At 53.3% G+C, this 25,695-nt stretch overlaps 1 protein-coding gene across 2 annotated transcripts in view; it reads left to right on the top strand.

Moving 5' to 3' along the window:
* The first annotated feature begins 1,920 nt into the window (after window positions 1–1,920).
* Window positions 1,921–25,695, top strand: part of BEND3 (BEN domain containing 3) — a 62,987-nt gene continuing 39,212 nt past the window's right edge. The window contains exons 1-4 of one of the 2 annotated variants that reach the window (XM_062186571.1): window positions 1,972–1,983; window positions 3,310–3,427; window positions 19,285–19,332; window positions 19,803–19,987. In XM_062186571.1, coding sequence (XP_062042555.1) covers window positions 19,296–19,332; window positions 19,803–19,987 — 222 coding nt within the window. In that variant the 5' untranslated portion in view covers window positions 1,972–1,983; window positions 3,310–3,427; window positions 19,285–19,295. Of the gene's footprint in view, window positions 1,984–3,309; window positions 3,428–19,284; window positions 19,333–19,802; window positions 19,988–25,695 lie in introns of both variants that reach the window. The other variant, XM_062186569.1, reaches the window with a different exon arrangement.

The following is a 25,695-nucleotide window of genomic DNA, read 5'->3' as shown; positions in this document are numbered from 1 at the left end:
TTCTAATTGTAACTGTCACATTAAATTGAAGGTGAGAATAAAACTGCTGTATCTGTTAAGCAAGGCAAGCGGTGTACTGTATCACCCGTGTTATTTAACGTGCAAGTGTGTAAAAGTCAAGTTCCCCGCAGAAATCCAAGTGCCTGCACTTTGTCTTCTGGGAATGTATAAATTAACCATTCTCCCTCAAGCACTTCTCCTCCCTTCCTCCCCCCGCCCTATTTTAAATGTAGATAGGGCGTCCCAAGTCTTTTGAATTTGAAGGGCTGCTATCTCGGCCCCATTCTTTTCATCATCCTGTTTTGAATGACACTGAGCACGTATAGCTTTCTTTTATAAAAAGCACCCCCTGGATCCGCGGCTCGTTCCTCCAGGCTACTTGCTAATTTTGCATAGCAATTGCTCCTGACTTCTCCGAGTCTGCAACCCAAATATAGCTCGAGAATGTTCCACAGGATTCCTCCAAGGTCTCGCAGAGTCGAACTCTGAGCCTTTCGATAAGCAAACTCGAAGAGGAGGAGCTTGCAAAATGATCAAAATTCCCAATTGGAGCGGTCTGGAGAAAGATAAGGTAATTCCAAAAACTCTACGTTAATTCAAACCCTCGCTGCGGCCGGGGAGCCAGCAGCCAGCAGATGCCTGCTTTTAAACTCTATTCTACCTACTCGCTGACCGCGCGGGGCTGGGCCACATGGTCCTCTCGCGCAGCCAGTCAGCTGTGAGCAGCAGATGGCATCATTTGCATTTTTCTTTTTATACTTTCTTCGATCGGCAAATTAAAGGATTAAAAAAAATTTTTTTTTTACATTCGCATTGTCTAAAATACAAACGTGGCTTGACTGTGGAAACTGGGCGTCCTCGACTCTCCCACTCCCACCCCCAAATCACTGAGACTTGAGAAAAACACCCGAGGGGTAGGTTTCGTGTTCATCTACTCGCGATCCGCAGGCTGGAGCCACTTAGGAGTGAAACGAGCCAGCCTGTACCAAGCCTGGGGACTCGTGTGCCTCTATTGTAAGCGCCGGGCGCGGACGCTCCGTGGGGCCGCGCGCACCCGCTCCGCACCCTCAAACCTCAAAACTTCGCCTGCCAAGTAGAAAGCAGATTTTTAGCTCTCAGGCTTGCAACACCCCGCTGGGGGAGTGGCCTGAGCCAGCGTTTCCCAGCGCCGGGGGTCCCCTCCCGCGTCCCGCCGGACTCCAGGCCCCGCGCGAGGCCACCCGGGGACCCCCGTGTCTTTGTGCCCGGCGCGGGAACACCCGCCCGGGGGCCAGCGTCACGGCCCGCAATGCCGGGAACCTCGGGAGAGGCGCGGGTGCCGGGGGCGGAGACGCTCTGCACTGTCGCCGTCCCGTGGGGGCTTCAAAAAAAAAGAAAAAAAAAAGTAGAGAAAGAGGCGCTCGGGGGTCTGAGGAGACGCGCTCGGGTCTGAGGAGACACGTTTCCCAGAAATGACTCGGGGGGGGACGCGCACGGCGCGCAGGGGGGACATTGTTCCCGGCGCGCCGTGGGTGCGCGGCCGCCGGCGCGGGCCCACGTGGAGCCGAGCGGCGCGGCGCCGGCCGAGCGCGCCGGGCCGCCCGGGCCCCCGGAGTGCGCGCCCGAGCTCCCCGCCGCGGCCGTTCACGCCCGAGCGCCGCCGCCGCCGCCGCCGCCGGTCCCGCGTGTGCCCCGCTGAGGGGGAGGGGCGGGCCAGGGGTGGGGGCGGAGGGGTTGTGGTTCCACTGCAGCGGGGGCTCCTGTGTCCTTGTGCGGAAATGACACACGGAGTCCCGTCACGTCACGCGAGAGCGCAGCGCACGGACACACAAAGAGAGGGGAAAATACACGGCGCCCGCCGCCCGCCCGCCGCCCCGGCCAGGCCCCCTCCGCGCGCGGCCCCCACTCTCGGCCCCGCGCCCTCCCCCCCCACCCCCCTCCCCACGTGGCGCCCAAACTCGGCGGCGCGGGCCCGCTCTGCAAAGTCCAGAACTCGCGTCCCAGGTAAGTGCGGGGCGGACCGAGCCGGCCGCGCGGTGGCGGCTCCGGGGCAGCCGGCCGGGAGCGTGGCTGCAACATCCATGCCGGGGTGGGGGGCGGGAGCAGGGGAGGGGACGCGGAGGGGGGCTGCGCCGAGCGCGCCCGCCGGCGGGGAGCGCCCACCCCCGCGCAGGGCCGAGCCGCCCGAGCCGGCGCCCACGGGCTCGCCGCGCCCATTGTGCCGCGCACCCCTTTGTGCCCGCTCGGAACGCCGCGGCCCCATGGCGTTCCGGGGAGCACGCGCGCCGCGCGGGGGCGGGGGCCGCGCAGGGGAACGGTCTGCGCCGCCGCCGCCGCCCCACTCGCGCAGCGCGCCGGCCCCACACCCGCGCCGGGCGCCGCGATGGAGCGGCCCGGGGCCGCGCGGTAGGCTGTGCGGAGCCGGCTTCACCGAGCCGCCGGCGGCCGGGCGCTCGCGCTCGGCGGGGCTGGGGGGCTGGGGACGGCTCGGCGACTGCAAGGGGGTGTCCGAGCGGGAGCAGGGGGCGGGGACTGGGGGAGATGCCGAGCAGGGAGCGCGAGGCCGGAGCAGCAGCGGCTCGGAGGACGCTGCCGCCGGAGCCTGCAAATGGAGCGAGGCAGGCCGGCGGCGGCGGCGGCGGCGGCGGCCGGGAGCGGAGAAGCCCGCGCCCCGCCGCCAGGGGGCGCGGCGCTCCCTCGCCGGCCGTTCCACGGCGGTTCGCGGTTCCCGCTGCCCGGCCGCTGGAGGCGGGCCCGGCGCCTTGGGTGTGCACCCCGGGCTGGCGCGAGGCCTTCCTGGCCGGCCGGAGCGGGAGCCCTGGGCGCTCGCCGCCCCGCGTGACCGCCCCGGCTCCCCCGCTGTTGCAAACGTGGTTTCCCACGCAGACTTTGCCCTGGCCTTGTGCAGTGCCTATGTTCAGGGCCTGCGTGACCAAACAGAGAGAGACATGGTTCTGTCTGCTCCTCTGTGCTGGTGCCTTTTTTTTTTTTTTTTAAACTGAAACAAGGTGCTTTTGCAAAAGTAAACGGATTTGATTGCTGGGGGTAGGTGGGGGGGGGACCTGGTTGGAAGCGCTCTGGGAGCGAAAGGCCAGCCGGACCAGGGGTGTGCGGGGCAGGGCGGAGTGCTTGAGCAAGACATGTTGGATTTCCCCTTAAAGGAACTTTTCACTGTTGAACTGCAAATGTTTAAAGCGCCTCAGTCATGCGCAGAGTACCAGCCAGCGATCCAGGGAATTGAGCCCCTCGGGATTAACTTGGTCATCAGCCACTTCCACTCCCACGGGAGTTTTTTTTTTTTTAAGATTTGTTTATTTCTGTATTTGAAAGCCCTTGTTGCAGAGAGCAGAGTGGTGAAGAGGGAGCTGTTCCATCTGCTGGTTCACTCCCCAGCTGGCCGGAAAGGCCTGGCCCAGCCAGGAAACCGAACTCCATCTGGATCTCCCACGTGGGTGCGGGGCCCAAACACTTGGGCAACCTTCTGCTGCCTTCCCAGACGTATTAGCAGAGAGCTGGATCGGAAGTAGAGCAGCCGGGACTCGAACCAGCGCCCAGATGGGATCCTGGCCTTACGGGCGGACCGTGGTTTGACATGCTGTGCCACAATGTTGGCCTCAGGTGCTTTCTTTTTCAACCATCCATCCTTAGTTTCTGGTTTTCAAAGAAGCTTTTTTTTTTTTTTTTTTAAGATTTATTTATTTATTTGAAAGGTAGAGTTAGAGGCAGAGAGAGAAAGAGGGGTCTTCCATCTGCCGATTCACTCCCCAGAGTGAAGCCAGGAGCCTGGAGCTTCTTCTGGGTCTCCCACATGGGTGCAGGGGCCCAAGGATGGGCCGTCTTCTACTGCTTTCCCAGGCCACAGCAGAGAGCTGAGACTTGAACTGGCACCCATATGAGATGCCGGTACAGCAGACAGCGGTTTACCAGCCCCCCCCCCCCCCCAGTTCTTTAATTAACTTATTTATTAACCTTGAAAGGCAGAGACAGATCTCCCATCTGCAGAATCACCTCCCTCATCCCCGCAACAGCCAGGACCTGGCCAGGCTGATCCCCCCCACCCTCAGCCATCTCCTGCTACCTTCCAAGGGTGTGCCTTAGACAGGAGCTGGGACTTGAACCCAGGCATTCTGTTAAGAACTGAAGGTGTATTAACCACTCTGCCAAAGGCCTGTGCCATTTTTGGTTTTAAACACCACACAAGTACCTGTCTACTTAATGCCGGGAGTTGGGCAAACTTTCGTGTCTTCAGTTTTATGTCGCTAGCTTTTAACCCAGTGTCTGCTAACTTAGGCGCTCTGTAAATACTTGCTAAATGAACGCAGGGGGGCTCTTGGCTGTGAGAAGAAAGCTGGGGCCAGAGCAGCCAGTTCCACTGATGGCTTAGCTGGTGTGCACGTGCTTCTTAAAATCCAGGAAGAAGACCAGAATCTGTCACATTAAGAACTGCCACTGAGGGGCCAGCGTTGTGGCACAGCGAGTTAGGCTGCCACCTGTGTCGCCAGCATCCTGTATGAGGGATGCTTCAAGTCCCACTTGCTCACTTCCAGTGCAGCTCTCTGCTATGGCCTGGGAAAGCAGTGGAAGATGGCCCAAGTGTTTGGGCTCCTGCTCCCACGTGGACGATCCAAATGGAGTCCAGGCTCCTGGCCTTTCTATTGGGACCAACTGGGGAGTGAACCAGCAGACGGAAGATCTCTCTTCTCCTTTCTCTTTCTGTGTCTCTGTAACTATGCCTTTCAATTAACTTTTTTTTTTTTTTTAATAAAAACTGCCACTATGGGATTTCACAGAGGTGTTGCCTCCTTGTTAAAGAAACAACTTAGCAGGAGAGCCTGGTGCTGCTGTCCCTCTCCCTTCCTCCAGCCCTGGGCGCAGACACATTGTTTGCACACACCTTCCCTTTCAGTCCCTCGTGTGAGCAAAGGCCTGGCAGAATGCCTGCTAATTCAGGAGAGAAGGGTTGGCGCCCACCCTGGCGGAGGCTTGTTTAGCTGAAAACTTAGCATCCTGTAGGGACGCCCTACCTACCACTTCTAGAGTTATCTAGAAAACCCCAGAGGCAGTGAGGAAGACACTGAGATTGGATGTGCGGTGGACACTGGGGTGGAAAGTTTAAATGCTTCAGATTGTGGCATGCAGAAAGAACCCGGTGAGTCAGTAGCCGGGTAGCAAAGATAATTTGGTGTTAGGGGCTGGGAGGTTGCTCTGCTGTGTCCGTTCCTAGCCTGGAATTTTGATGACAAGGGATGAGCTGTACCCCTGATTGGCAGAGGTGCATCCCATCTTTGGGATGGGGCGGAGCTTTCCTGTACCCTCTTCGTGAAGTTTACAGGGCTGTGTACCTGCACGGCCTTCATCGAGCCAGGGACGTTTGGGACAATAAACTCTAAAGTCACAAGTGCACACCTGTCCCCAAAACGGATCCTTCTCTCCTGCCTCTCGAATTTCTTTCCCCACCAGATTGACAAGTGCGCCCCGCCCCTTCCGACTCGCCAGTATCTCTTATGGTGCTGTTATTTCAGCCCAGAGCTCCCGTGGCTTCTGGAGTTGGCGCCACAAGTGCCCTGCACGGGCCAGGTCAAGGGCTCCCCGTGCCCGTGCTAGCACTGGGCCTCGCGTGTGTCACGAGGGGCTGCCTCGTGCAGAGGGGCGGTTCATGCACAGAACGCAAGCCTATGGCTTTTGTTTGAAAATCATCCTGTTGCAAACTTTTTTAAAAAAGTTTTATTTTGTTTATTTGAAAGTGTTAACAGAGAGAAAGACAAAGAGGGAGAGAGATCTTCCATATGGCCCAGCTTTGACTGGGCCAGGGCCAGGGCCAGGCAGAAGCTAGGAGCCTGGAACTCCACCCGAGTGTCTCACAGGCGTGTGGGGGCCCAGGGACACAGGCTATCTTCTGCTGCTTTTCCCAGGTACGTTAGCTGGGAGCTGGATCATAAAGTGTGAGTTTTCTCAGCAGCTCCCCTGATACCAGGCTCTCCCACCATGTTTAATCCAACTTGAAACACGCACACTTACAGTGAGCCTCTTCAATTTCTGTTCTCTCCCACCAACCACGTCTTCCCTCCACTTGTCTGAAACACACTTCCACCCTAAGGACATGGATTGCACAGCACTGGCCTTTGTTCCTATGCAGGGAGCTAGTGAAGCCAGGGACCAGGCTTGCTCACATCACATTGTGGCCTGAACTCTGATGAGCCCGTATGGTTGCAAGACAACACTCACGCCGGCAGCGCAGAGGAAGCTCTGCTTACGGCTCCCAGCACACTGAGCGGCTGCCACTGTCCGGTTAGCCACAGGGTGGCTGCTGAGATGTGCTGGCCCGCACTTCCGGATGCCCAGGTGAGGCCTACAGGCCCGGAGCACCAGGGGAGGCGTCACCCTCAGCCAGCGCCTGAGGGTCGGGTGGCAGACCCGCGGCAGGCGAGGCGGCGTGCCGGAGAGGCGGCTGTGCGCCGCCCGAGTAAAGAAGGCAGTGACAATTACAGCTTTAGAAAAACAGGAGAAAATTGCCCTGGTTTTGTGAGGGCTGGTAGTTTTTCAGACTGCATTTGCAGATGTGTCTAAAAATAAAAACAAATTATGAGCATGTCCTGCAGAGTCCTCCGGGCAGGGTGCCACTGGCAAGAGGGCTGGGTCCTGAGCGCCCCACGGCTCCCAGCGCTGCAGGAGTGGGTGGCATGGGAACATTCCTCCTGCCCGGGGCCCGGGGGGGGGGGGGGCGGCGGGGACGCCTTCCATTTGATTTCACTCCCCTCCAGTTGGCTTCTTTGACTTGAAAGACAAGTTACGGAACTTAAAGCATTTTTGTTTGTTTTATCTGAGAGGCAGAGAGAGACAGATGGACAGAGTTCCCACGTGCTGGTCCACTCCCCAGATACACGCAGCAGGCCAGGGGCTAGGACCCAAAGCCAGGAGCTGGGAACTCAAACCAGGTTTCCCACTTGAGTGGCAGGAAGCCAGTCACTTGAGTCATCACCACTGCCTCCCAGGATGTGCACTGAGTTGGAGTCAGGAGGTTGAGCTGGGCATGGAGTCCAGCCACTGTGATGCGGGATATGGCCCAACACCGACCCCTAAACTCTTCAGATCTTTAAGCCACTTTTTGCAAATTTGCAGTTTTTTCTTTTCTTTTTTTTTAAGATTTATTTAAAAGAGTTACAGAGAGGAAGGGAGAGAGATCTTCCACCCCCTGGTTTATTCCCCAAATGGCTGAAGGACCTGAGCTAGGCCAGGCCTTAGCCAGGAGCCAGGAGCTTCTTCCTGGTCTCCCACATGGGTGCAGGGACCCAAGCACTTGGGCTGTCTTCCACTTTCTCAGATGTCGTTAGCTGGGAGCTGCATCAGAAGTGGAGCAGCCGAGACTTGGGCCAGAGCTCGTATGGGATGCCAGTGTTGCAGGTGGCAGCTTAACCCTCTGTGCCACAATGGCGGTCCCTTTAAAAAACTTAAAAAAAAAAGATTTTAAACAAACCTGTTACGTAGGTAACATTGAGTGTGGTGTGCCAGGCACTTTCTCCTTTGTAATTTGCACAAAGCCTCCAAGGTGAGGTACATGTGTTGTGCTGCATTTTACAGAAGAAAGAACTAAGCCATGATGAGTAGGTGAGCACCTTACTCTGTTGTAGATGCTGGTTTAATGATTCAAAATCCTTTTAAAATTTATTTTAATTTTTTAAAAGTTATTTGGGAGAGAGACCGAGAGCTCCCATCTGCCAGTCTTACCTCCAAAATGCTCCCTATAGCTAGGGCTTGGCCAGGCTGAAGCCAGGAGCCCAGTTCCTCTGAGCGTGGTCTGCATTAGGAGGAAGCTGGAGTCAGGAGTTGGAGCTGGGACTCTAACCCGGGTAGTCCGCTGTGGGATGCTGACATCTTGATTGCTGGGCCGAATGCCTTTCTCTTAGTTACACTTAAAGTCATTGAGGGGCAGAGTGTGGCACAGCAGGTAAAGCCATCACTTTAGTTGTCTGCCGGCAGTGCCACATCCGTCCAGCTCCCTGCTAATGCATCCTGGCTGGCAGCAGGTGATGGTGCAAGTGCCTGGGCCCCTGACTGGACAACCTGGCTCCTGGGTTCGGCCTGGCCCAGCCCTGGTTGTTGGAGCCATTTGGGGAGTGAACCTGTAAAGGGAAGAAGACAGAGCGAGCAGCTCTGTCTCTGTTCTGCCATTCAAGTAGCTATGAATAAACATTTAGAATCCTCAGGTTTGTTATTAATAACATCTTTTAGATGATCTGAGCATACTCTGTCCACTTTACCTTTTGTGTGTGGTGGCAGGGCTGCCCCAGCCAAAGCCCCATCGGCTCAGGTCCTGGTCACATCCCCGTATTGGCGCTCACACTCTCTGGGCAGTCTGGCCGTTTGCTTTGCTTTCCATCCGGAAGTGGGTCTTGGGGTGGGGTTTGCTCTAGTGGCCTGAGGCCCGGCTTGCCGGGGCCAGCCCCTCCCTGACCTGCACATGAGCCCAGTGTGGAGTCCCAAGCCCGGGGACACACAATGCTGTTTTAGCAAGGCAGAGGCTAGAGTCAGCTGGCTGGGATTTGAGCCTTGAAGTTTCAGGAAGCCCAAGTACTTCCCATTTCGGGGCCTGCTGCCTGTCCGCCGTGACGGGGGGGAGAGGGGGTTGGAGGGGAAGCTTCTGGCAGTCCTGATTAGCCTCTCACTGCACTCACAAAAGTCCTGGTCTCACTGCGGGGCGACCACGGGCTCGGCTCCCAACTGGAGAGAGAGGTGCCAGGGACCTCTGCGGCTACCACTGGGGCACCAGAGAGCAGGTGCCTTTGGGAACTCATGGGTCAGTTAGGGAGGAGCCCGGTGGTCCTGAGCGGAGTGTGTGTGTGTCTGCCTGCCTGCTGGCGTGACTGTCGGCTCGTGGCCTGGCCGCCCTGCAGGCTGAGTCTGCACGCCTCCCTGCTTACCCACCCTTCACAGTGACCTCACCACGCTCCTTCCTGTTTCAGGGGCCCAGCCTCTCTCCACTGCTTCCCTCTCCCACTGCCGCCGCCTCTTCATCCTGGAGTCGCAGCCTCTGGGGCAGGCATCCAGGTGCCCACTCAGTTGCAGTTCTTTTTTTTTTTTTTTTTTTTTTTTTTTAAAGATTTATTTATTTGAAAGGCAGAAATGGAAGGAGAGAGAGAGAGAAAGAGAACCTTCCATCCACTGGTTCACTCCCTAAATGGCCACAACCAGCAAGTTGATACCACGAGTGATATCAGGACTTTCCCACATAGGTGCAAGGGTCCAACCAGTTGGGCCATTTTCTGCTGCTCTCCCGGGCACATTCGCAGGGAGCTGGTGGAAGTGGAGCAACCAGGACATGAACCGGCGCCCATGTGGGATGCCATGCTGCAGGTGAAGGCTTTACCTGCTACACCACAGTACTGGCTGGCACCCTAGGTCCAGTTTTGAAGAGTTGGGGAAGGAAGGCTCCAGGCACAGGTCATAACCTCTCCCAGGTTGAGGGGCACAGTGAGCCCCACAAGGAGGGCAGAGGGAGTGGCTATCATTCAGTATGCAGAGCTAACCTGGGCCATTAGTCTCCCCAGCCGGCCACGTAACCCCTCTGAGCTCCCTGGTGTCTGCTCTTGGCTTGGGTCCCTTCTTAAAGCAGAAGACTGGGTCTGGGGTTCTTTTTTTCCCTCCCATGAAAAGCAACCCAAGGATCAAGCCGAGGAATTGATAGTGCCTGTAGGCACCGCCAGGAAGTGGCATTTCCGTATCTTCAAGGTTGATCTTTTCACCTTGTGAGCCAGGGGCGGTCTCCAGTCCCCTCTCCCTGTACTGCGACCTTTGCACTCCGTCAGAGGCCACAATCCAGGGCCAGTGGTGCCGTGAGAAACCTCCACTGGTTTGTTCTTAGCTCAGCAGTGCTTTCAGAATTTAAAAGTGACACTTCAATTTTACAGACATTCTCAGCTTGCGTCTGTGGACGTAACTTAGAAGGTGACCCGGCTGGGCAGTCACCACGACTGTCCTTGGACGCAACCATTTTCTGTTTTTATAAATTACTTTTTCGGTATCAAAGAATTGCGTGCCTACTGTAGGATATGAGGAAAGTGGGGGGAAATGTACAGAAAGAATCATCCGTAAGCCACCTAATTGGAGGTCATTAGCTTTTTGGCGTATTTCCTTCCAGCTAGTTTATGGCATTTTTTAATTACATAGTTGAGATATCCCCAGTGAACTTTGAAATATGTTGTTATTGACCGAGCAGCCTGTAATGAACAATTGATTTTGAATCTTTACACAGAATTTAATGCTCAGCTCTTTCTGTCAATAGAGGTTTTCGAGCCCTAAGTTGAGAAAAGGCCTCTAACTTTGCATGATGGAGAGAACAACAGTGACTCAAGGCGGGTTCAGTCCCGATCACCTTTGGTGTGTTGTCTCTGCCCTTCTCTGCAGCTTTTGGGGTGACAAAGTGGTTAAGACGCTGCCTGGGAGACCCGCGTGCCGTATCAGTGAGTCAGAGGCCTGGGTCTGCTCCGGTTCCAGCTCTCTGCTAATTCAGTCCCTGGGAAGCAGCTGATGATAGCTCAAGTAGTTGGGTCCCTGCACTCACACGGGAGACCCAGACGGAGATCCTGGCTCCCGGCTGTGGCCTGGCCCACCCCAACTACGGCAGGTGTTTGGAGAATAGACCAGTGAACAGAAGATCTCTGCCTGTCCGTCTCTGCCTTCCCAATATTAAGTAGACAAGGTAGAATTTTAAAAAGAATTAGTGACAGTGAATGGGTGTGGGGAGCTTTGCTGCAGGAAGATGGCCGCCCTCACAGCCCCGCCCCCGGCTTCAGAGACCGACTGTCAGGAGAAGCCATCCTGGCCCAGGCTCCTAGCCCGTGCGTCCTTTGCTCATCGCTGTGGCTGTGGATGAGAAGGTTCAGGTGTTGAGGCTGTGCAGGTCCTAAGGTCTGGACGTAGGTCTTTAGAAGCTGAAAGTGAGGGGGAAATCGAGTTCTGCCGTGAGTGAGTTATTTTGTAAGTGGATTTTCCCCCTTGAATTGGCCTTAGTTGATGTTCCGAGGAACAAAGTTCTCGTTGGTTAGGAGTTTAAAAATGTTTGTGTCCGGATCAAAAACTTCCGGGTGCTGGGGGTCTTCTCCATGGCTGTATGGGCTGGGCGTGAGTTCCGGTTGTCATAGAAACCTATCAGCACCCGCCAGCCTGGGGTTCGTGCTGCTCCCCTGTCTTCCCATGCTATCCTGCCCCGCTCTGCCCATTTCCATCCCCTGCGTCCTCCCATCCCGGCCGTTGTGTTGGTGGTGAGTCCTGAAAGTGACCTCTCCGGTTGTCATTACCTGGGACTCGAACCGGTGTCCATATGGGATGCCGGCATTGCAGACAGCATTGCAGACGGCAGCTTTACCCACTATGCCACAGTGCCGGCCCCCCCACCCTTTACTCTTAAAAAAATGATTGGGGACTCCAAAGAGCTTTGTTTTTGTGGGTTATTTTGAGCCATATTGACTATGTTTGAAATTAAAATGGAAAACATGTAAGTATTTGTTTTTAAATGACCATAATGGAACCATTAGAATGCAATAACATTTTTATAACATAAGCTGTATTTTAAAATCCTTTCTGAAAACAGTGGCTTTGTTTACAGTTTTGCAAATCTCTTTCTTGTCTGTTTAATAGAAGATAGCTGAATTTTTGTGTCTGCCTCTGTATTTAGTCTTCGGAGAAATACTGTGTCGTGGAAAACTCCCCTATATGCTGGTGAGAAGACAAGAGTGGAAGAGAATAACACCTTAGTGTTATTCTGAAAATAATTTTGGTCTCATGGAACCCCTCAGAGGGTCTTGCATGTTTTGGTAAAGCAACTTCCCAAACAGGAAAAAAGCAGAAAGCCTAGTTTGCAGCAAGTGTCAATTTCCTCCATGTGACTATTCCCACCATGGCCAAGTTCAGGCTACTAACTTGGCTACTGATGGTGGCAAGCCACTGTGCAAGCCACGCAGGCCAGCGCCAGCACATTGCCTTTCTCTGAGCATCATGCTTGAGAACCACTGATAAAGAACTTCTATGGAAGGACACACAAGGTGGTTGTCCATTAACCCAGGGCCTGGACAGCGGATTTTTATCTTTTTTTCTTTTCTTTTAAAGACAGCTCCCATTTTGCCAGGTTAGTCCCCGGATGCCAAGATGGGCCTTGGCTGGGGCTGAAGCCAGGAGCCAGGAATTCAATTCAGGTCTGCCAGGTGGGTGGCAGGAGCCTGATTACTTGAACCATCACTGCTACCTTCTGGGGTGCACATTTGCAGAATGTTGCATTCGGAAACTGGGAATTGCTTGCGTGCTTTTCTTTTTCTTTTATTTATTTTTAAAGATTTGTTTATTTGAAAGACTGAGTTAGGGAGAGACAGGGATCTTCCGTCTACTGATTCATTCCCCAATTGGCTGCAACAGCTGGGGCTGGACCAGGCTGAAGCCAGGAGCCTGGAACTCCATCCGGGTCCTCTCCATGGGTGGCAAGGGCCCAAGTATTTGGGCCATCTTCCACTGATTTCCCAGGTGCATTAACAGGGAGCTGGATTGGAAGTGGAGCAGCCAGGACTCAAAGTGGTGCTCATATGGGATGTGATGCCTGCCTAGACTTTCTAATGTGGAATGCTAGCGTCTTAATCACTAGACTAAATGCCTGCTCCCAACAGTGGCCTTTAAAAAGATGATTTACTTTATTTGAAAGACACCATGACAGAGAGAGATCTTTCATCCAGCAGTTCACTCTCCAAATGACCACAGCTGGGCCAGCCTGAAACCAGGAGCCAGGAACGCCATCCTGTGCCTCATGGAGTGGCAGGAACTCAAGTACTTGGGCCATCATCCGCTGCTTCCCAGGCCCACTATCAGGGAGCAGGATCAGAAGTGGGGCAGCCGGGACTCGAACTGGCTTCCCACTGCTCCACAACACCTGCCCCCTGAACCGTGGCCTTTTAACCAAGTATTCTCTCATGCCCTTTGAATTATGTTCCATGTATGAGGGGGCAAAATGTTCATAGGGCAGTGGGATTAAAAAAGAAAAATTAAAAAATGATAACTTTTATTTCTCATTATCAGCTCTTGTCAAGGTTTAGACACTTCTGTGAGTGGTGTTGCTAGCCCTTTGTCCCATTTCAGAGTTGCTGAGGATCCTGGTGATTTAGCCCTGTCAGTGCATTCTCTTTTACATGATTGACTAAAAAAATGGGTGTCCCTTAATGATTTTTTAATATTAGGAAGCAAAAACAAGTCAGAAGGAGCCAAACCAGGACTGTAGTGTGGGTGCATAATGATTGCCCATTGAAGCTTGCAAAATCGCCCTTGTTTGATGAGAGCTGAGCAGGAGCACTGTGGTGGAAGAGGACTCTGGGGAAGCTTTCACAGGTGCTTTTCTGCTAAAGCTTTGGCTGGCTCTTTCAAAACACTCTCATAATAAGCAGATGTGTTTATTCTTCGGCCCTCCAGAAAGTTAACAGAAGTGCCTTGAGCATCCCCGAAAGCCTGTTGCTGGGGCAGGTATTGAGGTATAGCGGGTTAAGCCACTGCTTGAGACGCCCATATCCCATTTCAGATCCCTCTGCTCCTGATCCAGCTCCCTGCTGATGCATCCCGGGGAGCCTCGGGAGATGGGTGAAGTGCTTCAGGCCCTGCCCACCCACGTATGAGACCCAGATGGAGTTCAGGGCTCCTAGCTTCAGCCTGACCCAGCCCTGGCTGTTGCAAGCATTTGGGGACTGAACTAGCTCATGGAAGATCTCTGTGTCACTCTGCCTTTCAAGTAAAAGAAAAATAATGAAACATTAAACACAAAGCCTGTTGTGATGACCTCTGCTCTTTATTGGTCTGACTTTGGCCAACTTCCACCTCTTGGTAGCCATTGCTTTGATTGTGCTTTGTCTTCAGGATCATACCGGTGAGGTCATGTTCCTCTCTTTGCACTTTCAAAGAAATGCTTCGGGATCATGCTCCCACTTACTGAAAGTTTCCATTTGAAGGCTCTGCTCATGTCTGATCTGGATGCAACAGCTTTGGCACACACGGAGCAAAAAATTTGCGCTACCTGAACGTCTCAGAGTTCTGTAAGCTGAACCAGTTGCGATGTCTGTGGTGTTAGCTGTTGTTTCTGCTGTTAGCCATTGGCTGACTTCAGTTTAGGGCATAGCACTATGGATTAATTTTCCCTCAAAATTTCCCTCTGGATGGTCTGGTACTATAGGCCTCATCTTCAACCAGTCTCATCACTTCTTTTAAAAATGTTATCCACAGGCTGGTGCTGTGGCGTACCAGGTAAAGCTGTCGCCTGCTGTGCTGGCACCCCATGCGGACACTAGTTCAAGTCCCGGCTGCTCCATTTCCAATCCATCTCCCTGCTAATGTGCCTGGGAAAACAGTAGAAGATGGCCCAAGTTCTTGGCCCCTGTACTCGTGCGGGTGACCTGGAAGAAGCTCCGTCTCCTGGCTTTGGATTGGCCCAGCTCCAGCCATTGTGGCCATTTGGGGAGTGAGCCAGCGGGTGGAGGATCTCTCTCTCATTTTCTCTGCCTCTGCCTCTGCCTCCCTGTAACTCTGCCTTTCAAATAAATAAGTAAATCTTTACAAACGGCTGACTTTTTAACTGCTGGTTTCTTTGGGTCTTGTGCTCATTAGCTTTTCATAAAGCTTCAGTGACGTCACCCAAGCTTCATCATAAACTGAATGTTTGTTTTTGCTTCAATTTTAGTAGAATCCATGTTGCTCTCTTGGGGCTCTTTTCAAACTGATGTCTTATTCTTCTTGGTGCCTCAGACTAGATCCTGTGCAAATGTGTTGTAACACATCAGCGTGGGTTTATTTTGGTGTAAAACATTTTGAAATCCATGCATAGTTTTTTTTCTTTTCTTTATTTAAAATATTTTATTTATTTATTTGAGAGGTACAGTTACTGACAGAGAGGGAGAGACAGAAAGGTCTTCCGTCTGCTGGTTCACTCCCCAAATGACCGCAACAGCCAGAGCTGGACCTATCTGAAGCTGGGAACTAGGAGCTTTTTCCGGGTTTTCCACACAGGTGCAGGGGGCCAAGCACTTGGGCCGCCTTCTACTGCTTTCCTAGGCCATAGCAGAGAGCTGGATCGGAAGAGGAGCAGCCGGGACTAGAACCAGTGCCCATATGGGATGCCGGCACTGCAGGCAGAGGCTTAACCTACTGTGCCATAGCACCCACCCCAGTGTATAGTTTATTCATAGCATTCATTTCCCACGAATCTTTTGAAGACACCTCATGTTACCTGATTTAAAAAAAGGGAAAAAAAAAAAAGAGTTTAAGAGTTCTTCCTTCTGAAAATGGACCCTAAAAAATGGAAAGTGTTGTGTAATGTGTCAGTCGCTTTCCCATTTCTTTAAGGCATGGGTCCTTCTACGCGCCATGGGTCTCACTTCTCTGCCTTCTTGTCTTTCTCCAAGACTTTCCGGCATCCTCAGCACCCTGTCCAGCCCCGGGCCAGGGGCATTCTGATAGGATTCTGATTCATCCACTTTTAAGCATGAGGCACAGAGGTAGCCTCAAACCCTGCAAGTTGTTGCATTTCTGTAGCAAATTTGAACAGCTTATTCTTGTCAATTTGATATCGACAAGTGGCTGAAACATCTTGTTGTTTCTGAACTCTCGAGGTTGTCCCTCCTTTTGTGTCCTCTGTAAACCAAAGGCTGTCCTGATGACCTCCCCAGCCTCCACCCCGTGTCCTGCCCGTCCCTGCTGGGCAGATGGAGGGAGTCTGGTGGACGCCGTCATGAAACCTTGTGGACTGCTGGGCACTCTGCAGCATTTGAAACTTTCTGCCCGGGGCTTCCTAGGCCGTTTGGTTTTAGGAGACGAGAGCATTTTCCCTCATTAAGTTAACCGCTGGACAGTGATCTTTTTTGAGAGCTGCTGCACAGGTCCCATGGCCTCTCGTCTTTACCCGCTTAACTCTTCCCTTGGCTTGGTCAGGGGTTTCTGAGGGACATGGTGCATTGTGGGATGGGCCCACGGTGTGAGGTTTGTGGACAGAGTTCAAAACCTTTAACTAAAGGGATGCAAGGCCTGGAGGCCAGCAGGCGGGGGAGAGGCATAGAAGAAGCTTCCAGAAGGCCCAGCTCCTCCAGCACCTGTGTTAGGCAAGCAGGAGGAATTTCCTGGACACGCCAGGCCCCCGGGCTGCCCACGAGGACAGAGCTTGTGACCCTCCACCCAGCAGATGACCAGGAAATGACTGGAGCAAGGTGATAGCCATCTCTTTTCCACCTGCTGCAACGCAACAGTGTCCGTGGCTGTCTCTGTCAGCTCCGGGAGGCAGGGAGTGACCCCTCGCCCCTCTTGCAGCAACTCCTGTCCCGCAGCGGCATGCAGTCTGCCTCCAGGCGTGACGCAGACTGCTCCTCCTGGTAGCCACGGGGCGAAAGGAGTTTGGGGGCCCCCAGAGAGGACAGAGAGGCCCTAAGTCAGGAAACAGGCAGGGTGTTTGCCACAGAACCTTAGCAGAAGGAAGGGGACGCGATTGTTTCCCGCTCTGGCTGCTGCAGGAGGTACAGACTCACTCCCAGGTCCTGGTTCTGCCCCTCAGTGGCTCTGTGACAGACCCTGGGCGAATTAACCTGCCAACTGGGAGCAGAGGAGCCCAGGGCAAGGCAGAGTCATGGCCATCCAGGTGCCTGGCATGCGGCCCCCATGAACTCCTGTTGTTAGAGGGGACCCTCCCCTGGATCCCAGTCCCCCGCCACCATCCCAGGCCCAGGCAAGTGCCGCTTCGCAGACCTTGCACTGGTTTGGGGGGAAGGGGCCCAGCACCCAGCGTTCTGGATTCCTTGGGTTCTAACCTCGCATCTGTCACTGGTCTATAAATGAACACAGCAATGTTTTCCAAAGCAGATGCGCTGGGGTGACTTGAAGCCTGGCAGCTGGCAGCTCTTTCCTCCCACCTCACCCCTGTGAGCCTTCCAGCCACCCCCACTTCTCCCCTCCCCCTCCCCCTCCCCTCTCTCGGGGCGGCTCAGGTGTGTGCCTTTCCCCTGTCGTTTTCACTGTGCCTGTGGTGATTCAGAAAATAGCCCTTCTGCTCAGTGAGCCGCATTCCTGGCCGGCTACACCCAGCGGCCGGCTGCTCCTCGTTGTCAGGCTCCCTCGGCCTCAGCACCCACTGGGCCAGCTCCACGCTGCTCCCTATGGGCCGGCAGAGCAACGTGGGAGGGCCTGTGCAGGGGTCAGTAAGTCAAAGAGGCCCTCGCCTGCACCTGGGGTTCTCTGAGCCTTGTCCCCTCCGTCCACTCCTGCCTGCTAGCATGTGCTCATGTCCTGATGCTTTCCGCTTACCCAGAGTCTGCACCGCATCTCCTTCCTTTCCTGCCTCTTCCCGTGTGTGCGGGCTCCCTGCCCCCAGCAGCCCGGCACGCCTGCCTCCCCATCTCTTCTGCCCCTGCCCTCGATGGAGGGGAGTGGGGTCTGTGACCACGTGGCAGAGTTTCCGAGGACACTGGGCCAGCTCAGTGCATTTGGGGGATCTGAACTATGTTTCCTTGAGAGAGCCCCTCACCGGGCTGGCAGGCAGGTCTGGGTTTGCACCTGGTGTTGCCACCCCCGCTGGCTGCTGACCGGCCCCCAGCTCGGGTCCGAGGGCACCTCTGGCAGTGCAGCTCCTGGGTCCCTGTCTGTTTTCCTTCAGCCTCACTGTGTTCAGTTTCTCAGGTGGGGGAAGCTTGGTGAGCAGGAAGCGTTTTCAGTTTCAAGTAAATCTTGTTTGTCATTCCTGGAAGTTAGTGTACAGGAATGACAAAAACCGCATGCGCTGTGCAGGCGCTGGGCAAGTGTGGCGGTTAGTGGATGTTGGAGTCAGCCAGATACATGTCTCCTGCCCTGCTCTTTTTTCAGTTTTTTTTTTTTTTTAAGATTTATTTATTTTTTAACTTGAAAGTCAGAGTTACACACAGAGAGAGAGGTCTTCCATTTGTCGGTTTACTCCTCAAATGGCTGCAACAGCCAGAGTGTGCAGCCAGGAGCCAGGGTCCCAAGGACTTGGGCCATCTTCCACTGCTTTCCCAGGCCATAGCAGAGAGCTGGATCAGAAGTGGAGCATCCGGATCTCAAACCGGCACCCATATGGATGCCGGCACTGCAGGTGGTGGCTCCACCCACTACACCATAGCACCGGCCCCTCCTGCCCTGCTCTTGACCACACTCTCCATCCCCTCTGCGAGGGGTGCAGGGCGACCACACAGCGGCTGTAGCCGCCCAGGCAGTGGGTCACTAGCCCTCGGCGATGGCATCCCTCTTACGGAAGTTCCTCAGGAGAAGCTCCCAGGTCCTGTCCTCCCCGACCCCTAACCCACAGGAGAAGCCTGCATGTCCATCAGCTTCATCAGCTTCATCAGTTCCCCATGGTCGACACGGAGGTTTCCCAGACGAGGCCCCTGTGCAGCACGCGCTGTGGATGTTCCTGCTGGGAGGAGTTGGGGGAGCTCGGAGACGGTGGTGATGAGCTTGGCCCTGCGTCAGCTGTGTCGGGACCTGGGTGGCAGGAGTTGGGGGCTGCGCCGTTCAGACCAGATTGCGTGACACTCTCATGCCCACGCGTCACATACCGTCGTGTCCTTTTCTCCCCATTGCATCTGAAAGAAGGACGGGATTAGTGCCATCCAGTGAAAATGTAACATGACCACAGAGCTAGCTGGAGTTTTTCTAGTAGCCGCTTTACTGAAATAGGCCAAGTTCATTTTAATGACGCGTTCGGCCCAGTAAGTCCCCAAGTATTACCACTTCCATCTGTGATCGATATGAATCAGTCAGCAGAGAGATGTTTCGTGGCTGGCCGTGGCGTGTGTTTCCGACTTACGGCTTGGGACTAAGCCATACCTTGGGTGCAGCAAGGCTGCTGTCACGGGGAACAGCGGGTCCCTTGACCGCTTTATGAGAGTCCTGAGACCTCAGCCCGGGTCTGTCTGAGTTGCCCGCAGCTTCTGTCCACCCTCCTTCACCCTCGTGGGTTTTCTCACTGGACTTACACGTCAGGACTAAAGGGAGGTCATCAGACTGGGGTCATTTGCAAGACCTGGTTTGTTCCGATAGCATTGCCCTCACTCAGTAATTGTTTCATAGAGACAGCACAGGCTCTGCCCAGCGGGCGCACACAGGGCTGGCTGCTCTGGGCACCTGCAGACAGGATGAGACAGGCACACATTCCCAAGGTTCCGCTTGGCCTTGCCGCTCCTCGGACCCAGAGCCGGCATGGGGGGGAGGGCAGGGCGATTTCTCTGTGGGTAGAGATGAAGAAATAAATCCAGCCATAAATCAAGACTTTATCTTTGTCTTTTCATTTAGTGGAATAGAAGATGAACTCAGCTGAATTCAGTGAAGATGTAGAAGAAGGTAAAAAAAAAAAAATGTACATGCCTTTTTTTAAAAAAAAAAATAATAAACCCATTTTGAATGCCATGTTTTTGATTAGGTCATCCATGCACGTGACCTGGTCAGAATATGAACAGGCATATGATGACCAGTCTCCTCCCAGCCCTGGAACCCAAACACCTGTTACAAGCACCTTGTGCATCTTGCGAGTTAATTTTCAAAAGCACAAATAAGATTCAGTTCAGTCCCTTCACCTCCCCTCCCCTCTCCCAAAAGACTTTTCAACTGAGTTTGAACCAGATATTCTGGAAACCTAGTTTGGTTATGCAGCTCTGGGAGAAGAGGAAAAGGGTGTCGTTGGGAAGCACAGGTTTCGTAGAAATCCTCACGTGAGCGACAGCGACCACAGCCCCTTGCCACCCAGGGACTCCTGCTGAGCTCCGGGCGGCCCTGGTGTTTTCCCCCTGAGTCCTCTTTATTCTCTGCCACAGTTCTGAAAAATAACACTGTGAAAGTGGAGACAGAGGCCGAAGATGCTGCCCTGGACTGCTCAGTGAGCGCCAGGACTTCTGAGAAGCACCCTCTGGACAGCGTCTTCACTGCCCTCCAGGACGCCGGCAAACGCAAGCAGCCCGACTCGGTCCCCAGCGCGAAGAGGCGGCGGCTGATCCCCGAGGTGAGGGCCCGGCTCCTTCTGCTCTCCGCTCTGGCTCTAAGCTTCTCTGGGTTGGGGCTGAACCTCCGACTGCTGTCAGGCGCCAGGGCAGCTGCTGAGCCCTGGGGCGCGAGCGGCGTTCGCTTCGAGCTGCCCCGTGATGGCTCCAGTCTCTAGAAGGTGGAAGTCCTGTCTCTGTCTGCATTCCTTGTGGGGTGAGGGGAGTCTCCGTGCAGCCACTTTGGAGTTTGGTTTTCCTGGTCTCCGCAGGGGGAAGTGAGCACGTGATGGTAGCAATGACAGTTGATGCGAGCCCGCCCGGCTCTCCATGAAGCCCAACTCCTGGGAGCGCCGCGGGGCTGGCAGGCCTTCTCAGAAGTTAAACCCATTTTTCGATGCATCTGGGAGCCCTTTAGTGAGTGCTTTTATGGAGTGAAGAATTCTTTCATATTGTACCTGTTAACCCCTAAGTTATAGAATTTTTTTTTAAAAATTTGCTTTATTTCTTAACCACGTGCTGGTTATGTGGAATTGGCTAACTACTGAAAGTAGAAAATGCCAGCGGGCGTGGTGGTCCCTGCCAGCAGCCTCCAGTCTGGGTGGGAGACAAGACAGGAACGCACAGCAGTTGGGGCTTCCAGGGGCTGGCCGGCCGGCTGGCTGGCTGGCTGGCTGGCTGGCTGAAGGCATGGTCAGGTGTTACTCCTTAACTCCTGGTGTAGCGGTTTCCCAAGTCTAGTGCGCCTCCACTCGCCCTCCCCAGCACTCTGGAGACAGAGATCAGTGCTGTTCAGCAGGCCCCAGGTTGTCAAGGCTCATTGTCATTAGCCTGAGCCCGCTGGGGTTTTGGCCTGGGACCCTCTCGGATTTTATCGGTTAGGTTCTCCTCTGCCGATGTTAGGGCAGATCCATAAACATTGGGCACTTGTGCATTTGGTGATCTTGGTTAGGCTTCATTCGGTAAAATGTATCCGTCACCTTCATTAGCATAATGAGAGTAATATTTTCACCAGGATTTAAATATGCATGCTTATATTGCATGAGGTCCTACCTTCTACGTCAGGACTGTTGAGTGATAGGCATATGTATCTTATCTTATTTATTTGGGTGTTTTGGGATATCATTCCTGTGACATGCAGTAAGCCGATTTAAATTGTACAGCTCAGTGGGCTTGGTGTGTTCACAGAGGAGAAGCGTGAACACTGTCCATTTTCCAGCGTGTGCAGACCCCACAGAGAAGCCCTAACCCCCGAGCAGCCGCTCCTGACAGCAACCTCTGCTCCACTTCCCCTCTCTCCGTGGGTTGGCCTGTTCTGGACATTGCGTGTAAATGGAATCGACCGATCTGTGGCCCTTTGAGTCTGGCTTCTTTCACTCAACGTGGTGATTGCAAGGTTCATCCTTACTGTAGCATGTATTGGTATGTCATTCCTTTCTATCTATTGTAGTAGACTTTGTTTTTCAGAGCAGGTGCAACATGTAAAAGGTGCAGACTTCTGTCACTGGCCTCTACACCTGTTCTGCCCCCATCCACTCCCTGGCCATTGTCTCCCAGAGTCCCTCCATTGTGCTAGGATGTGCTCTGGGTGTTAGGTAGTCTGGGTTTGGACAAATGGATGATGACATGTGTCTGCCATTGGAGTGCACTGAGTAGTTTCACTGCCCTGTGGTAGTTTCCCCTGCTGCTCCCACCTGGCCCCTGACCACCACTGGTCTCTTTACAGCCCACAGTTCTGCCTTTTCCAAGATGTCCTGATTGGAATCATATAGCGCATAGCCTTTCCAGATTGGCTTCATGCATTTAGCAATATGCACTTAAGTTTTCTCCACTCCCGCTCATGGCTTCATAGCTCATTTCCTTTTAGTGCTGACTCATAGTCCATTGTCTAGACAGACTACATTTATACATTCACATGCTGAAGGACACCTTGGTTACTTCCAGGTGTTGGCAATTATTAATAAAGCTGCCGAGAATGTCCACGTGTAGAGCGTGTGTGCATCCAGTTTGTAACACCTTTGGGTAAATACCAAGAAGTGTAATGACTAGATCAAAGGTAAGAGTATGTTTAGTTCTGTTGGAAACCACCACATACTGTGACTCCACCCATTGAAAGAGAGTTCCTATTGTCCTTGGAGGCTTCAGCACTCCTCCTTCGGAATGGACAGATCCAACAGGCAGAAGATGCACTGGGACATAGTTGGGCCCAGCACAACTGGATAGAACTGACATCTGTAGACTGCTTCACCCAGTGACAGCAGAATACACATTCTTCCAAACTTACGTGGAATATTCATCAAGACAGAACACATTGTAGAGAGAGCAGGAAGGCGAATGGGAGGGGGGGAAGTTGGGGAGGAAGGGAGAGAGAGAGAGAGAGAGAGAGAGAACCCCCATCCACTGGCTCACTCCCCAAATGTCTGCAACAACCAGGGCTGGGCCAGACCAAAACCAGGAGCCAGGAGCTTCATCTGGATCTCCCATGTGGATGGCAGGGGCCCAAACTCTTGGGCCATCCTCCACTGCTTTCCCCGGGCCATTAGCAGGGAGCTGGATCGGAAGTAGAGGAGCCAGGATACAAAACAGCATCTACTTGAAATACACATGTTACCGGTGGCGTCTTAACCCACTATTCCACAGCACCAACCCCTCGTTCTCTTTTGAAAGGTAACTTTATAGGGCACAAAAATCTAGGTTGGTAGCTTTTTTCCTAGCACACTTTATCTGTTTCACTCCACCATCCTGCTTTCATGGTGTCTGCAGAGAAGCTGGGTATAATTCTTGTTGCTACTCCTCCATAAGTAAGGTTCCCCCATCCCCAAGTCTGTCTGCTTGCAGAGTTTTTTTTCTCATCTTTGGTCTTCTTTAGTTTGAAATTGGTATTTCTAGGTTTTTGGCATTTATCTTGCTTGGTGATCTCCAAGCTTCCTGGATATATGGTTTGGTGTCTTGACATTAATTTGGGATATTTTTGGTCATCATGGTTTCCAGTATTTCTTCTGTTCCTTTCATTCTTTCCTCTCCTAGTATTCCTGTTATGTGAATGTTATACCTCTTTTTATTTATTTATTTATTTATTTTAATTTGACAGGCAGAGTGGATAGTGAGAGAGAGAGAGAGACAGAGAGAAAGGTCTTCCTTTTTGCCGTTGGTTCACTCTCCAATGGCCGCTGCGGCCGGCGCATCTCGCTGATCCGAAGCCAGGAGCCAGGTGCCTCTCCTGGTCTCCCATGCGGGTGCAGGGCCCAAGCACTTGGGCCATCCTCCACTGCCTTCCCGGGCCATAGCAGAGAGCTGGCCTGGAAGAGGGGCAACCGGGATAGAATCCGGCACCCCGACCAGGACTAGAACCCAGTGTGCTGGCGCTGCAAGGCAGAGGATTAGCCTGTTAAGCCACAGTGCCGGCCTGTTATACCTCTTGTAGTTGTCCATAGTTCTTGGCTATTCTGTTGTGGTTTCTTTTTCTTTCTTTCTTTTTTCTTAGATATATTTATTTATTTGAAAGGTAGAGAGAGAGAGAGGGAGAGACACAGAGACGGAGAGAGATCTTCTGTCAGCCATATCACTCCTTAAATGGCTGCAGCTGCTAGGGCTGGGCCAAGCTGTGGCCAGAAGTCTGGTAGCAGGGGTCCAAGGATTTAGGTCATCATCTGCTGCTTTCCCAGCCAAGCGCATTAGCAGGGAGCTGGATCAGAAGTGGAGTAGCAGGGATTTGAACTTATATGGGATGCCCGTATCACAAGTAGCAGCTTAAATCCCTGTGCCATAAGCAGGCCCTGGTTGTGGTCTTCATTTTTTTCTCTTTACTCTCCAGTTGTGCAGTTTCCTTTTGAGATATCACGAAGCTCAGAGATTCTTTCCTTAGTGCTATCCAGCCATCAATAAGCCCATCAAAGACATTCTTCGTTTCTGTTACAGTGCCATTTACCTCTAGCGTTTCTGTTCGTTTCTTAGAATTTCCATATCTGTGTGCACATTGTCTCTCTGGTTCTTGCATGCTGTCTGCTTTACCCATCAGAGCCCCGAGCATATTCATCATAGCTGTTTCAAACTCTTTGTTTGGCAATTCCCACATTCCTCCCATACTTGAGTCTGATTTGGTCTTAGTATATCTTGCGGGTTCTTTCTAGATAGCCACACCCAACGTGGTGGGTGAAAGGTGCTGCTGTAAGTAGGCCTCTGGCGATGCGGTAGTGATCTGTGGGGGCCGGGGAAGCTCCGCTGAGCCCTGTGAGTAGGACTTGGTTGCTCAACACTCTTGCACCTCTGATAGGTAGGTTCTGGTGAGACACCAGCAGGAAAGGATCTGGGTAGTTTCTCCTGCGGACAAATCTCCTATTATTTCTTTTATTTGAAAGTGTGTGTGTGTGAGAGAGAGAGAGAGAGAGCGAGAGATGGATATTCTATCCGCTGGCCCACAAACAGCTGAGGCTGGGCTGGACCAAAGCGAGGAGCCCAGCTCTCCATCCAGGTCTCCATTGTGAGTGGAAGGAGCCCAAGTATTTGAGCCGTCAGCTGCTGCCTTAGAGGGTAAGCAGTAGGATTAGGAGCAGGAGTGAGATTAGATCTCAGACACTCCCTTCTGGGATGCAGATGTCCCAACCAGTGGATTGACCTGCTGGGCCACGGCACCTGCCCTGGGACCCTTCTTTTTTTTTTCTTTTCTTTGCTCTTCTCCTCTCCTCTCTTTTCTCTTCTCTTCTCTCTCTCTCTCTCTCTCTTTTTTTTTTTTTTAAAGATTTATTTATTTATTTGAAGGCATAGCTACAGAGAGACAGAGGCACGGAGAGAGAGAGAAAGAGAGGTCTTCCATCTGCTGGTTCACTCCTCAGATGGCCGCAATGGCTGGAGCTGGGCCGATCCAAAGCCAGAAGCCAGGAACTTCTTCTGGGTCTTCCACATGGGTGCAGGGACCCAAGGACTTGGGCTATCTTCTACTGCTTTCCCAGGCCATAGCAGAGAGCTGGATAGGCAGTGGAGTAGCCGGGACTCAAACCAGTGCCCATATGAGATGCTGGCACTGCTTGCAGTGGCCTTACCTGCTACACCACAGTTCTGGCCCCCAGGACCCATCTTTTTCTTTTTCTTTTTTTTCTTTTTTTTTTTTTTTTTGACAGGCAGAGTGGACAGTGAGAGAGAGACAGAGAGAAAATTCTTCCTTTTCCGTTGGTTCACCCCTCAATGGCTGCTACGGCCAGTGCACCGCGCTGATCTGAAGCCAGGAGCTTGTCCTGGTCTCCCATGGGGTGCAGGGCCCAGGGACTTGGGCCATCCTCCACTGCACTCCTGGTGCCATAGCAGAGAGCTAGACAGGCAGAGGAGCGACCGGGACAGAATCCGGAGTGCTAGCGCCTCAGGCGGAGGATTAGCCTATTGAGCTATTGAGCGCCGGCCGACCCATCTTCTTAAAAACAGAATACGCTGGAGGGTTTCACAGAGGTTCCATTTCCCCTTTCCCTTCCACGGGCGCAGGGGGATTTTTCTCTAATATTCACTGAGAGACTCCGGTAGGGCTCTTTGACGTACAGCCTACAAAAGCTCGGGTGCCCCCATGAATGGATCCATTCTCTGACTTCCCACGTGGAACCCCCAGCACATCAGCAATTGCAGTGCAGGTTTCCCCAGCCCAGCCATTGGTTCTCGGGCACTTGGTGTCTGCCCCAGTCATTTCCCCTTCCAGTTTAAGGAGCAGTAGTTTTTCCTGTGACCTCACCTGTCTTACCAATCTAAG

The sequence above is a fragment of the Lepus europaeus genome, chromosome 3 (assembly GCF_033115175.1).
Source record: "Lepus europaeus isolate LE1 chromosome 3, mLepTim1.pri, whole genome shotgun sequence".
Lineage (NCBI taxonomy): Eukaryota > Metazoa > Chordata > Mammalia > Lagomorpha > Leporidae > Lepus > Lepus europaeus.
Note: the sequence above shows the minus strand (reverse complement) of the source record. Positions and strands in the feature narration are given on the sequence as shown.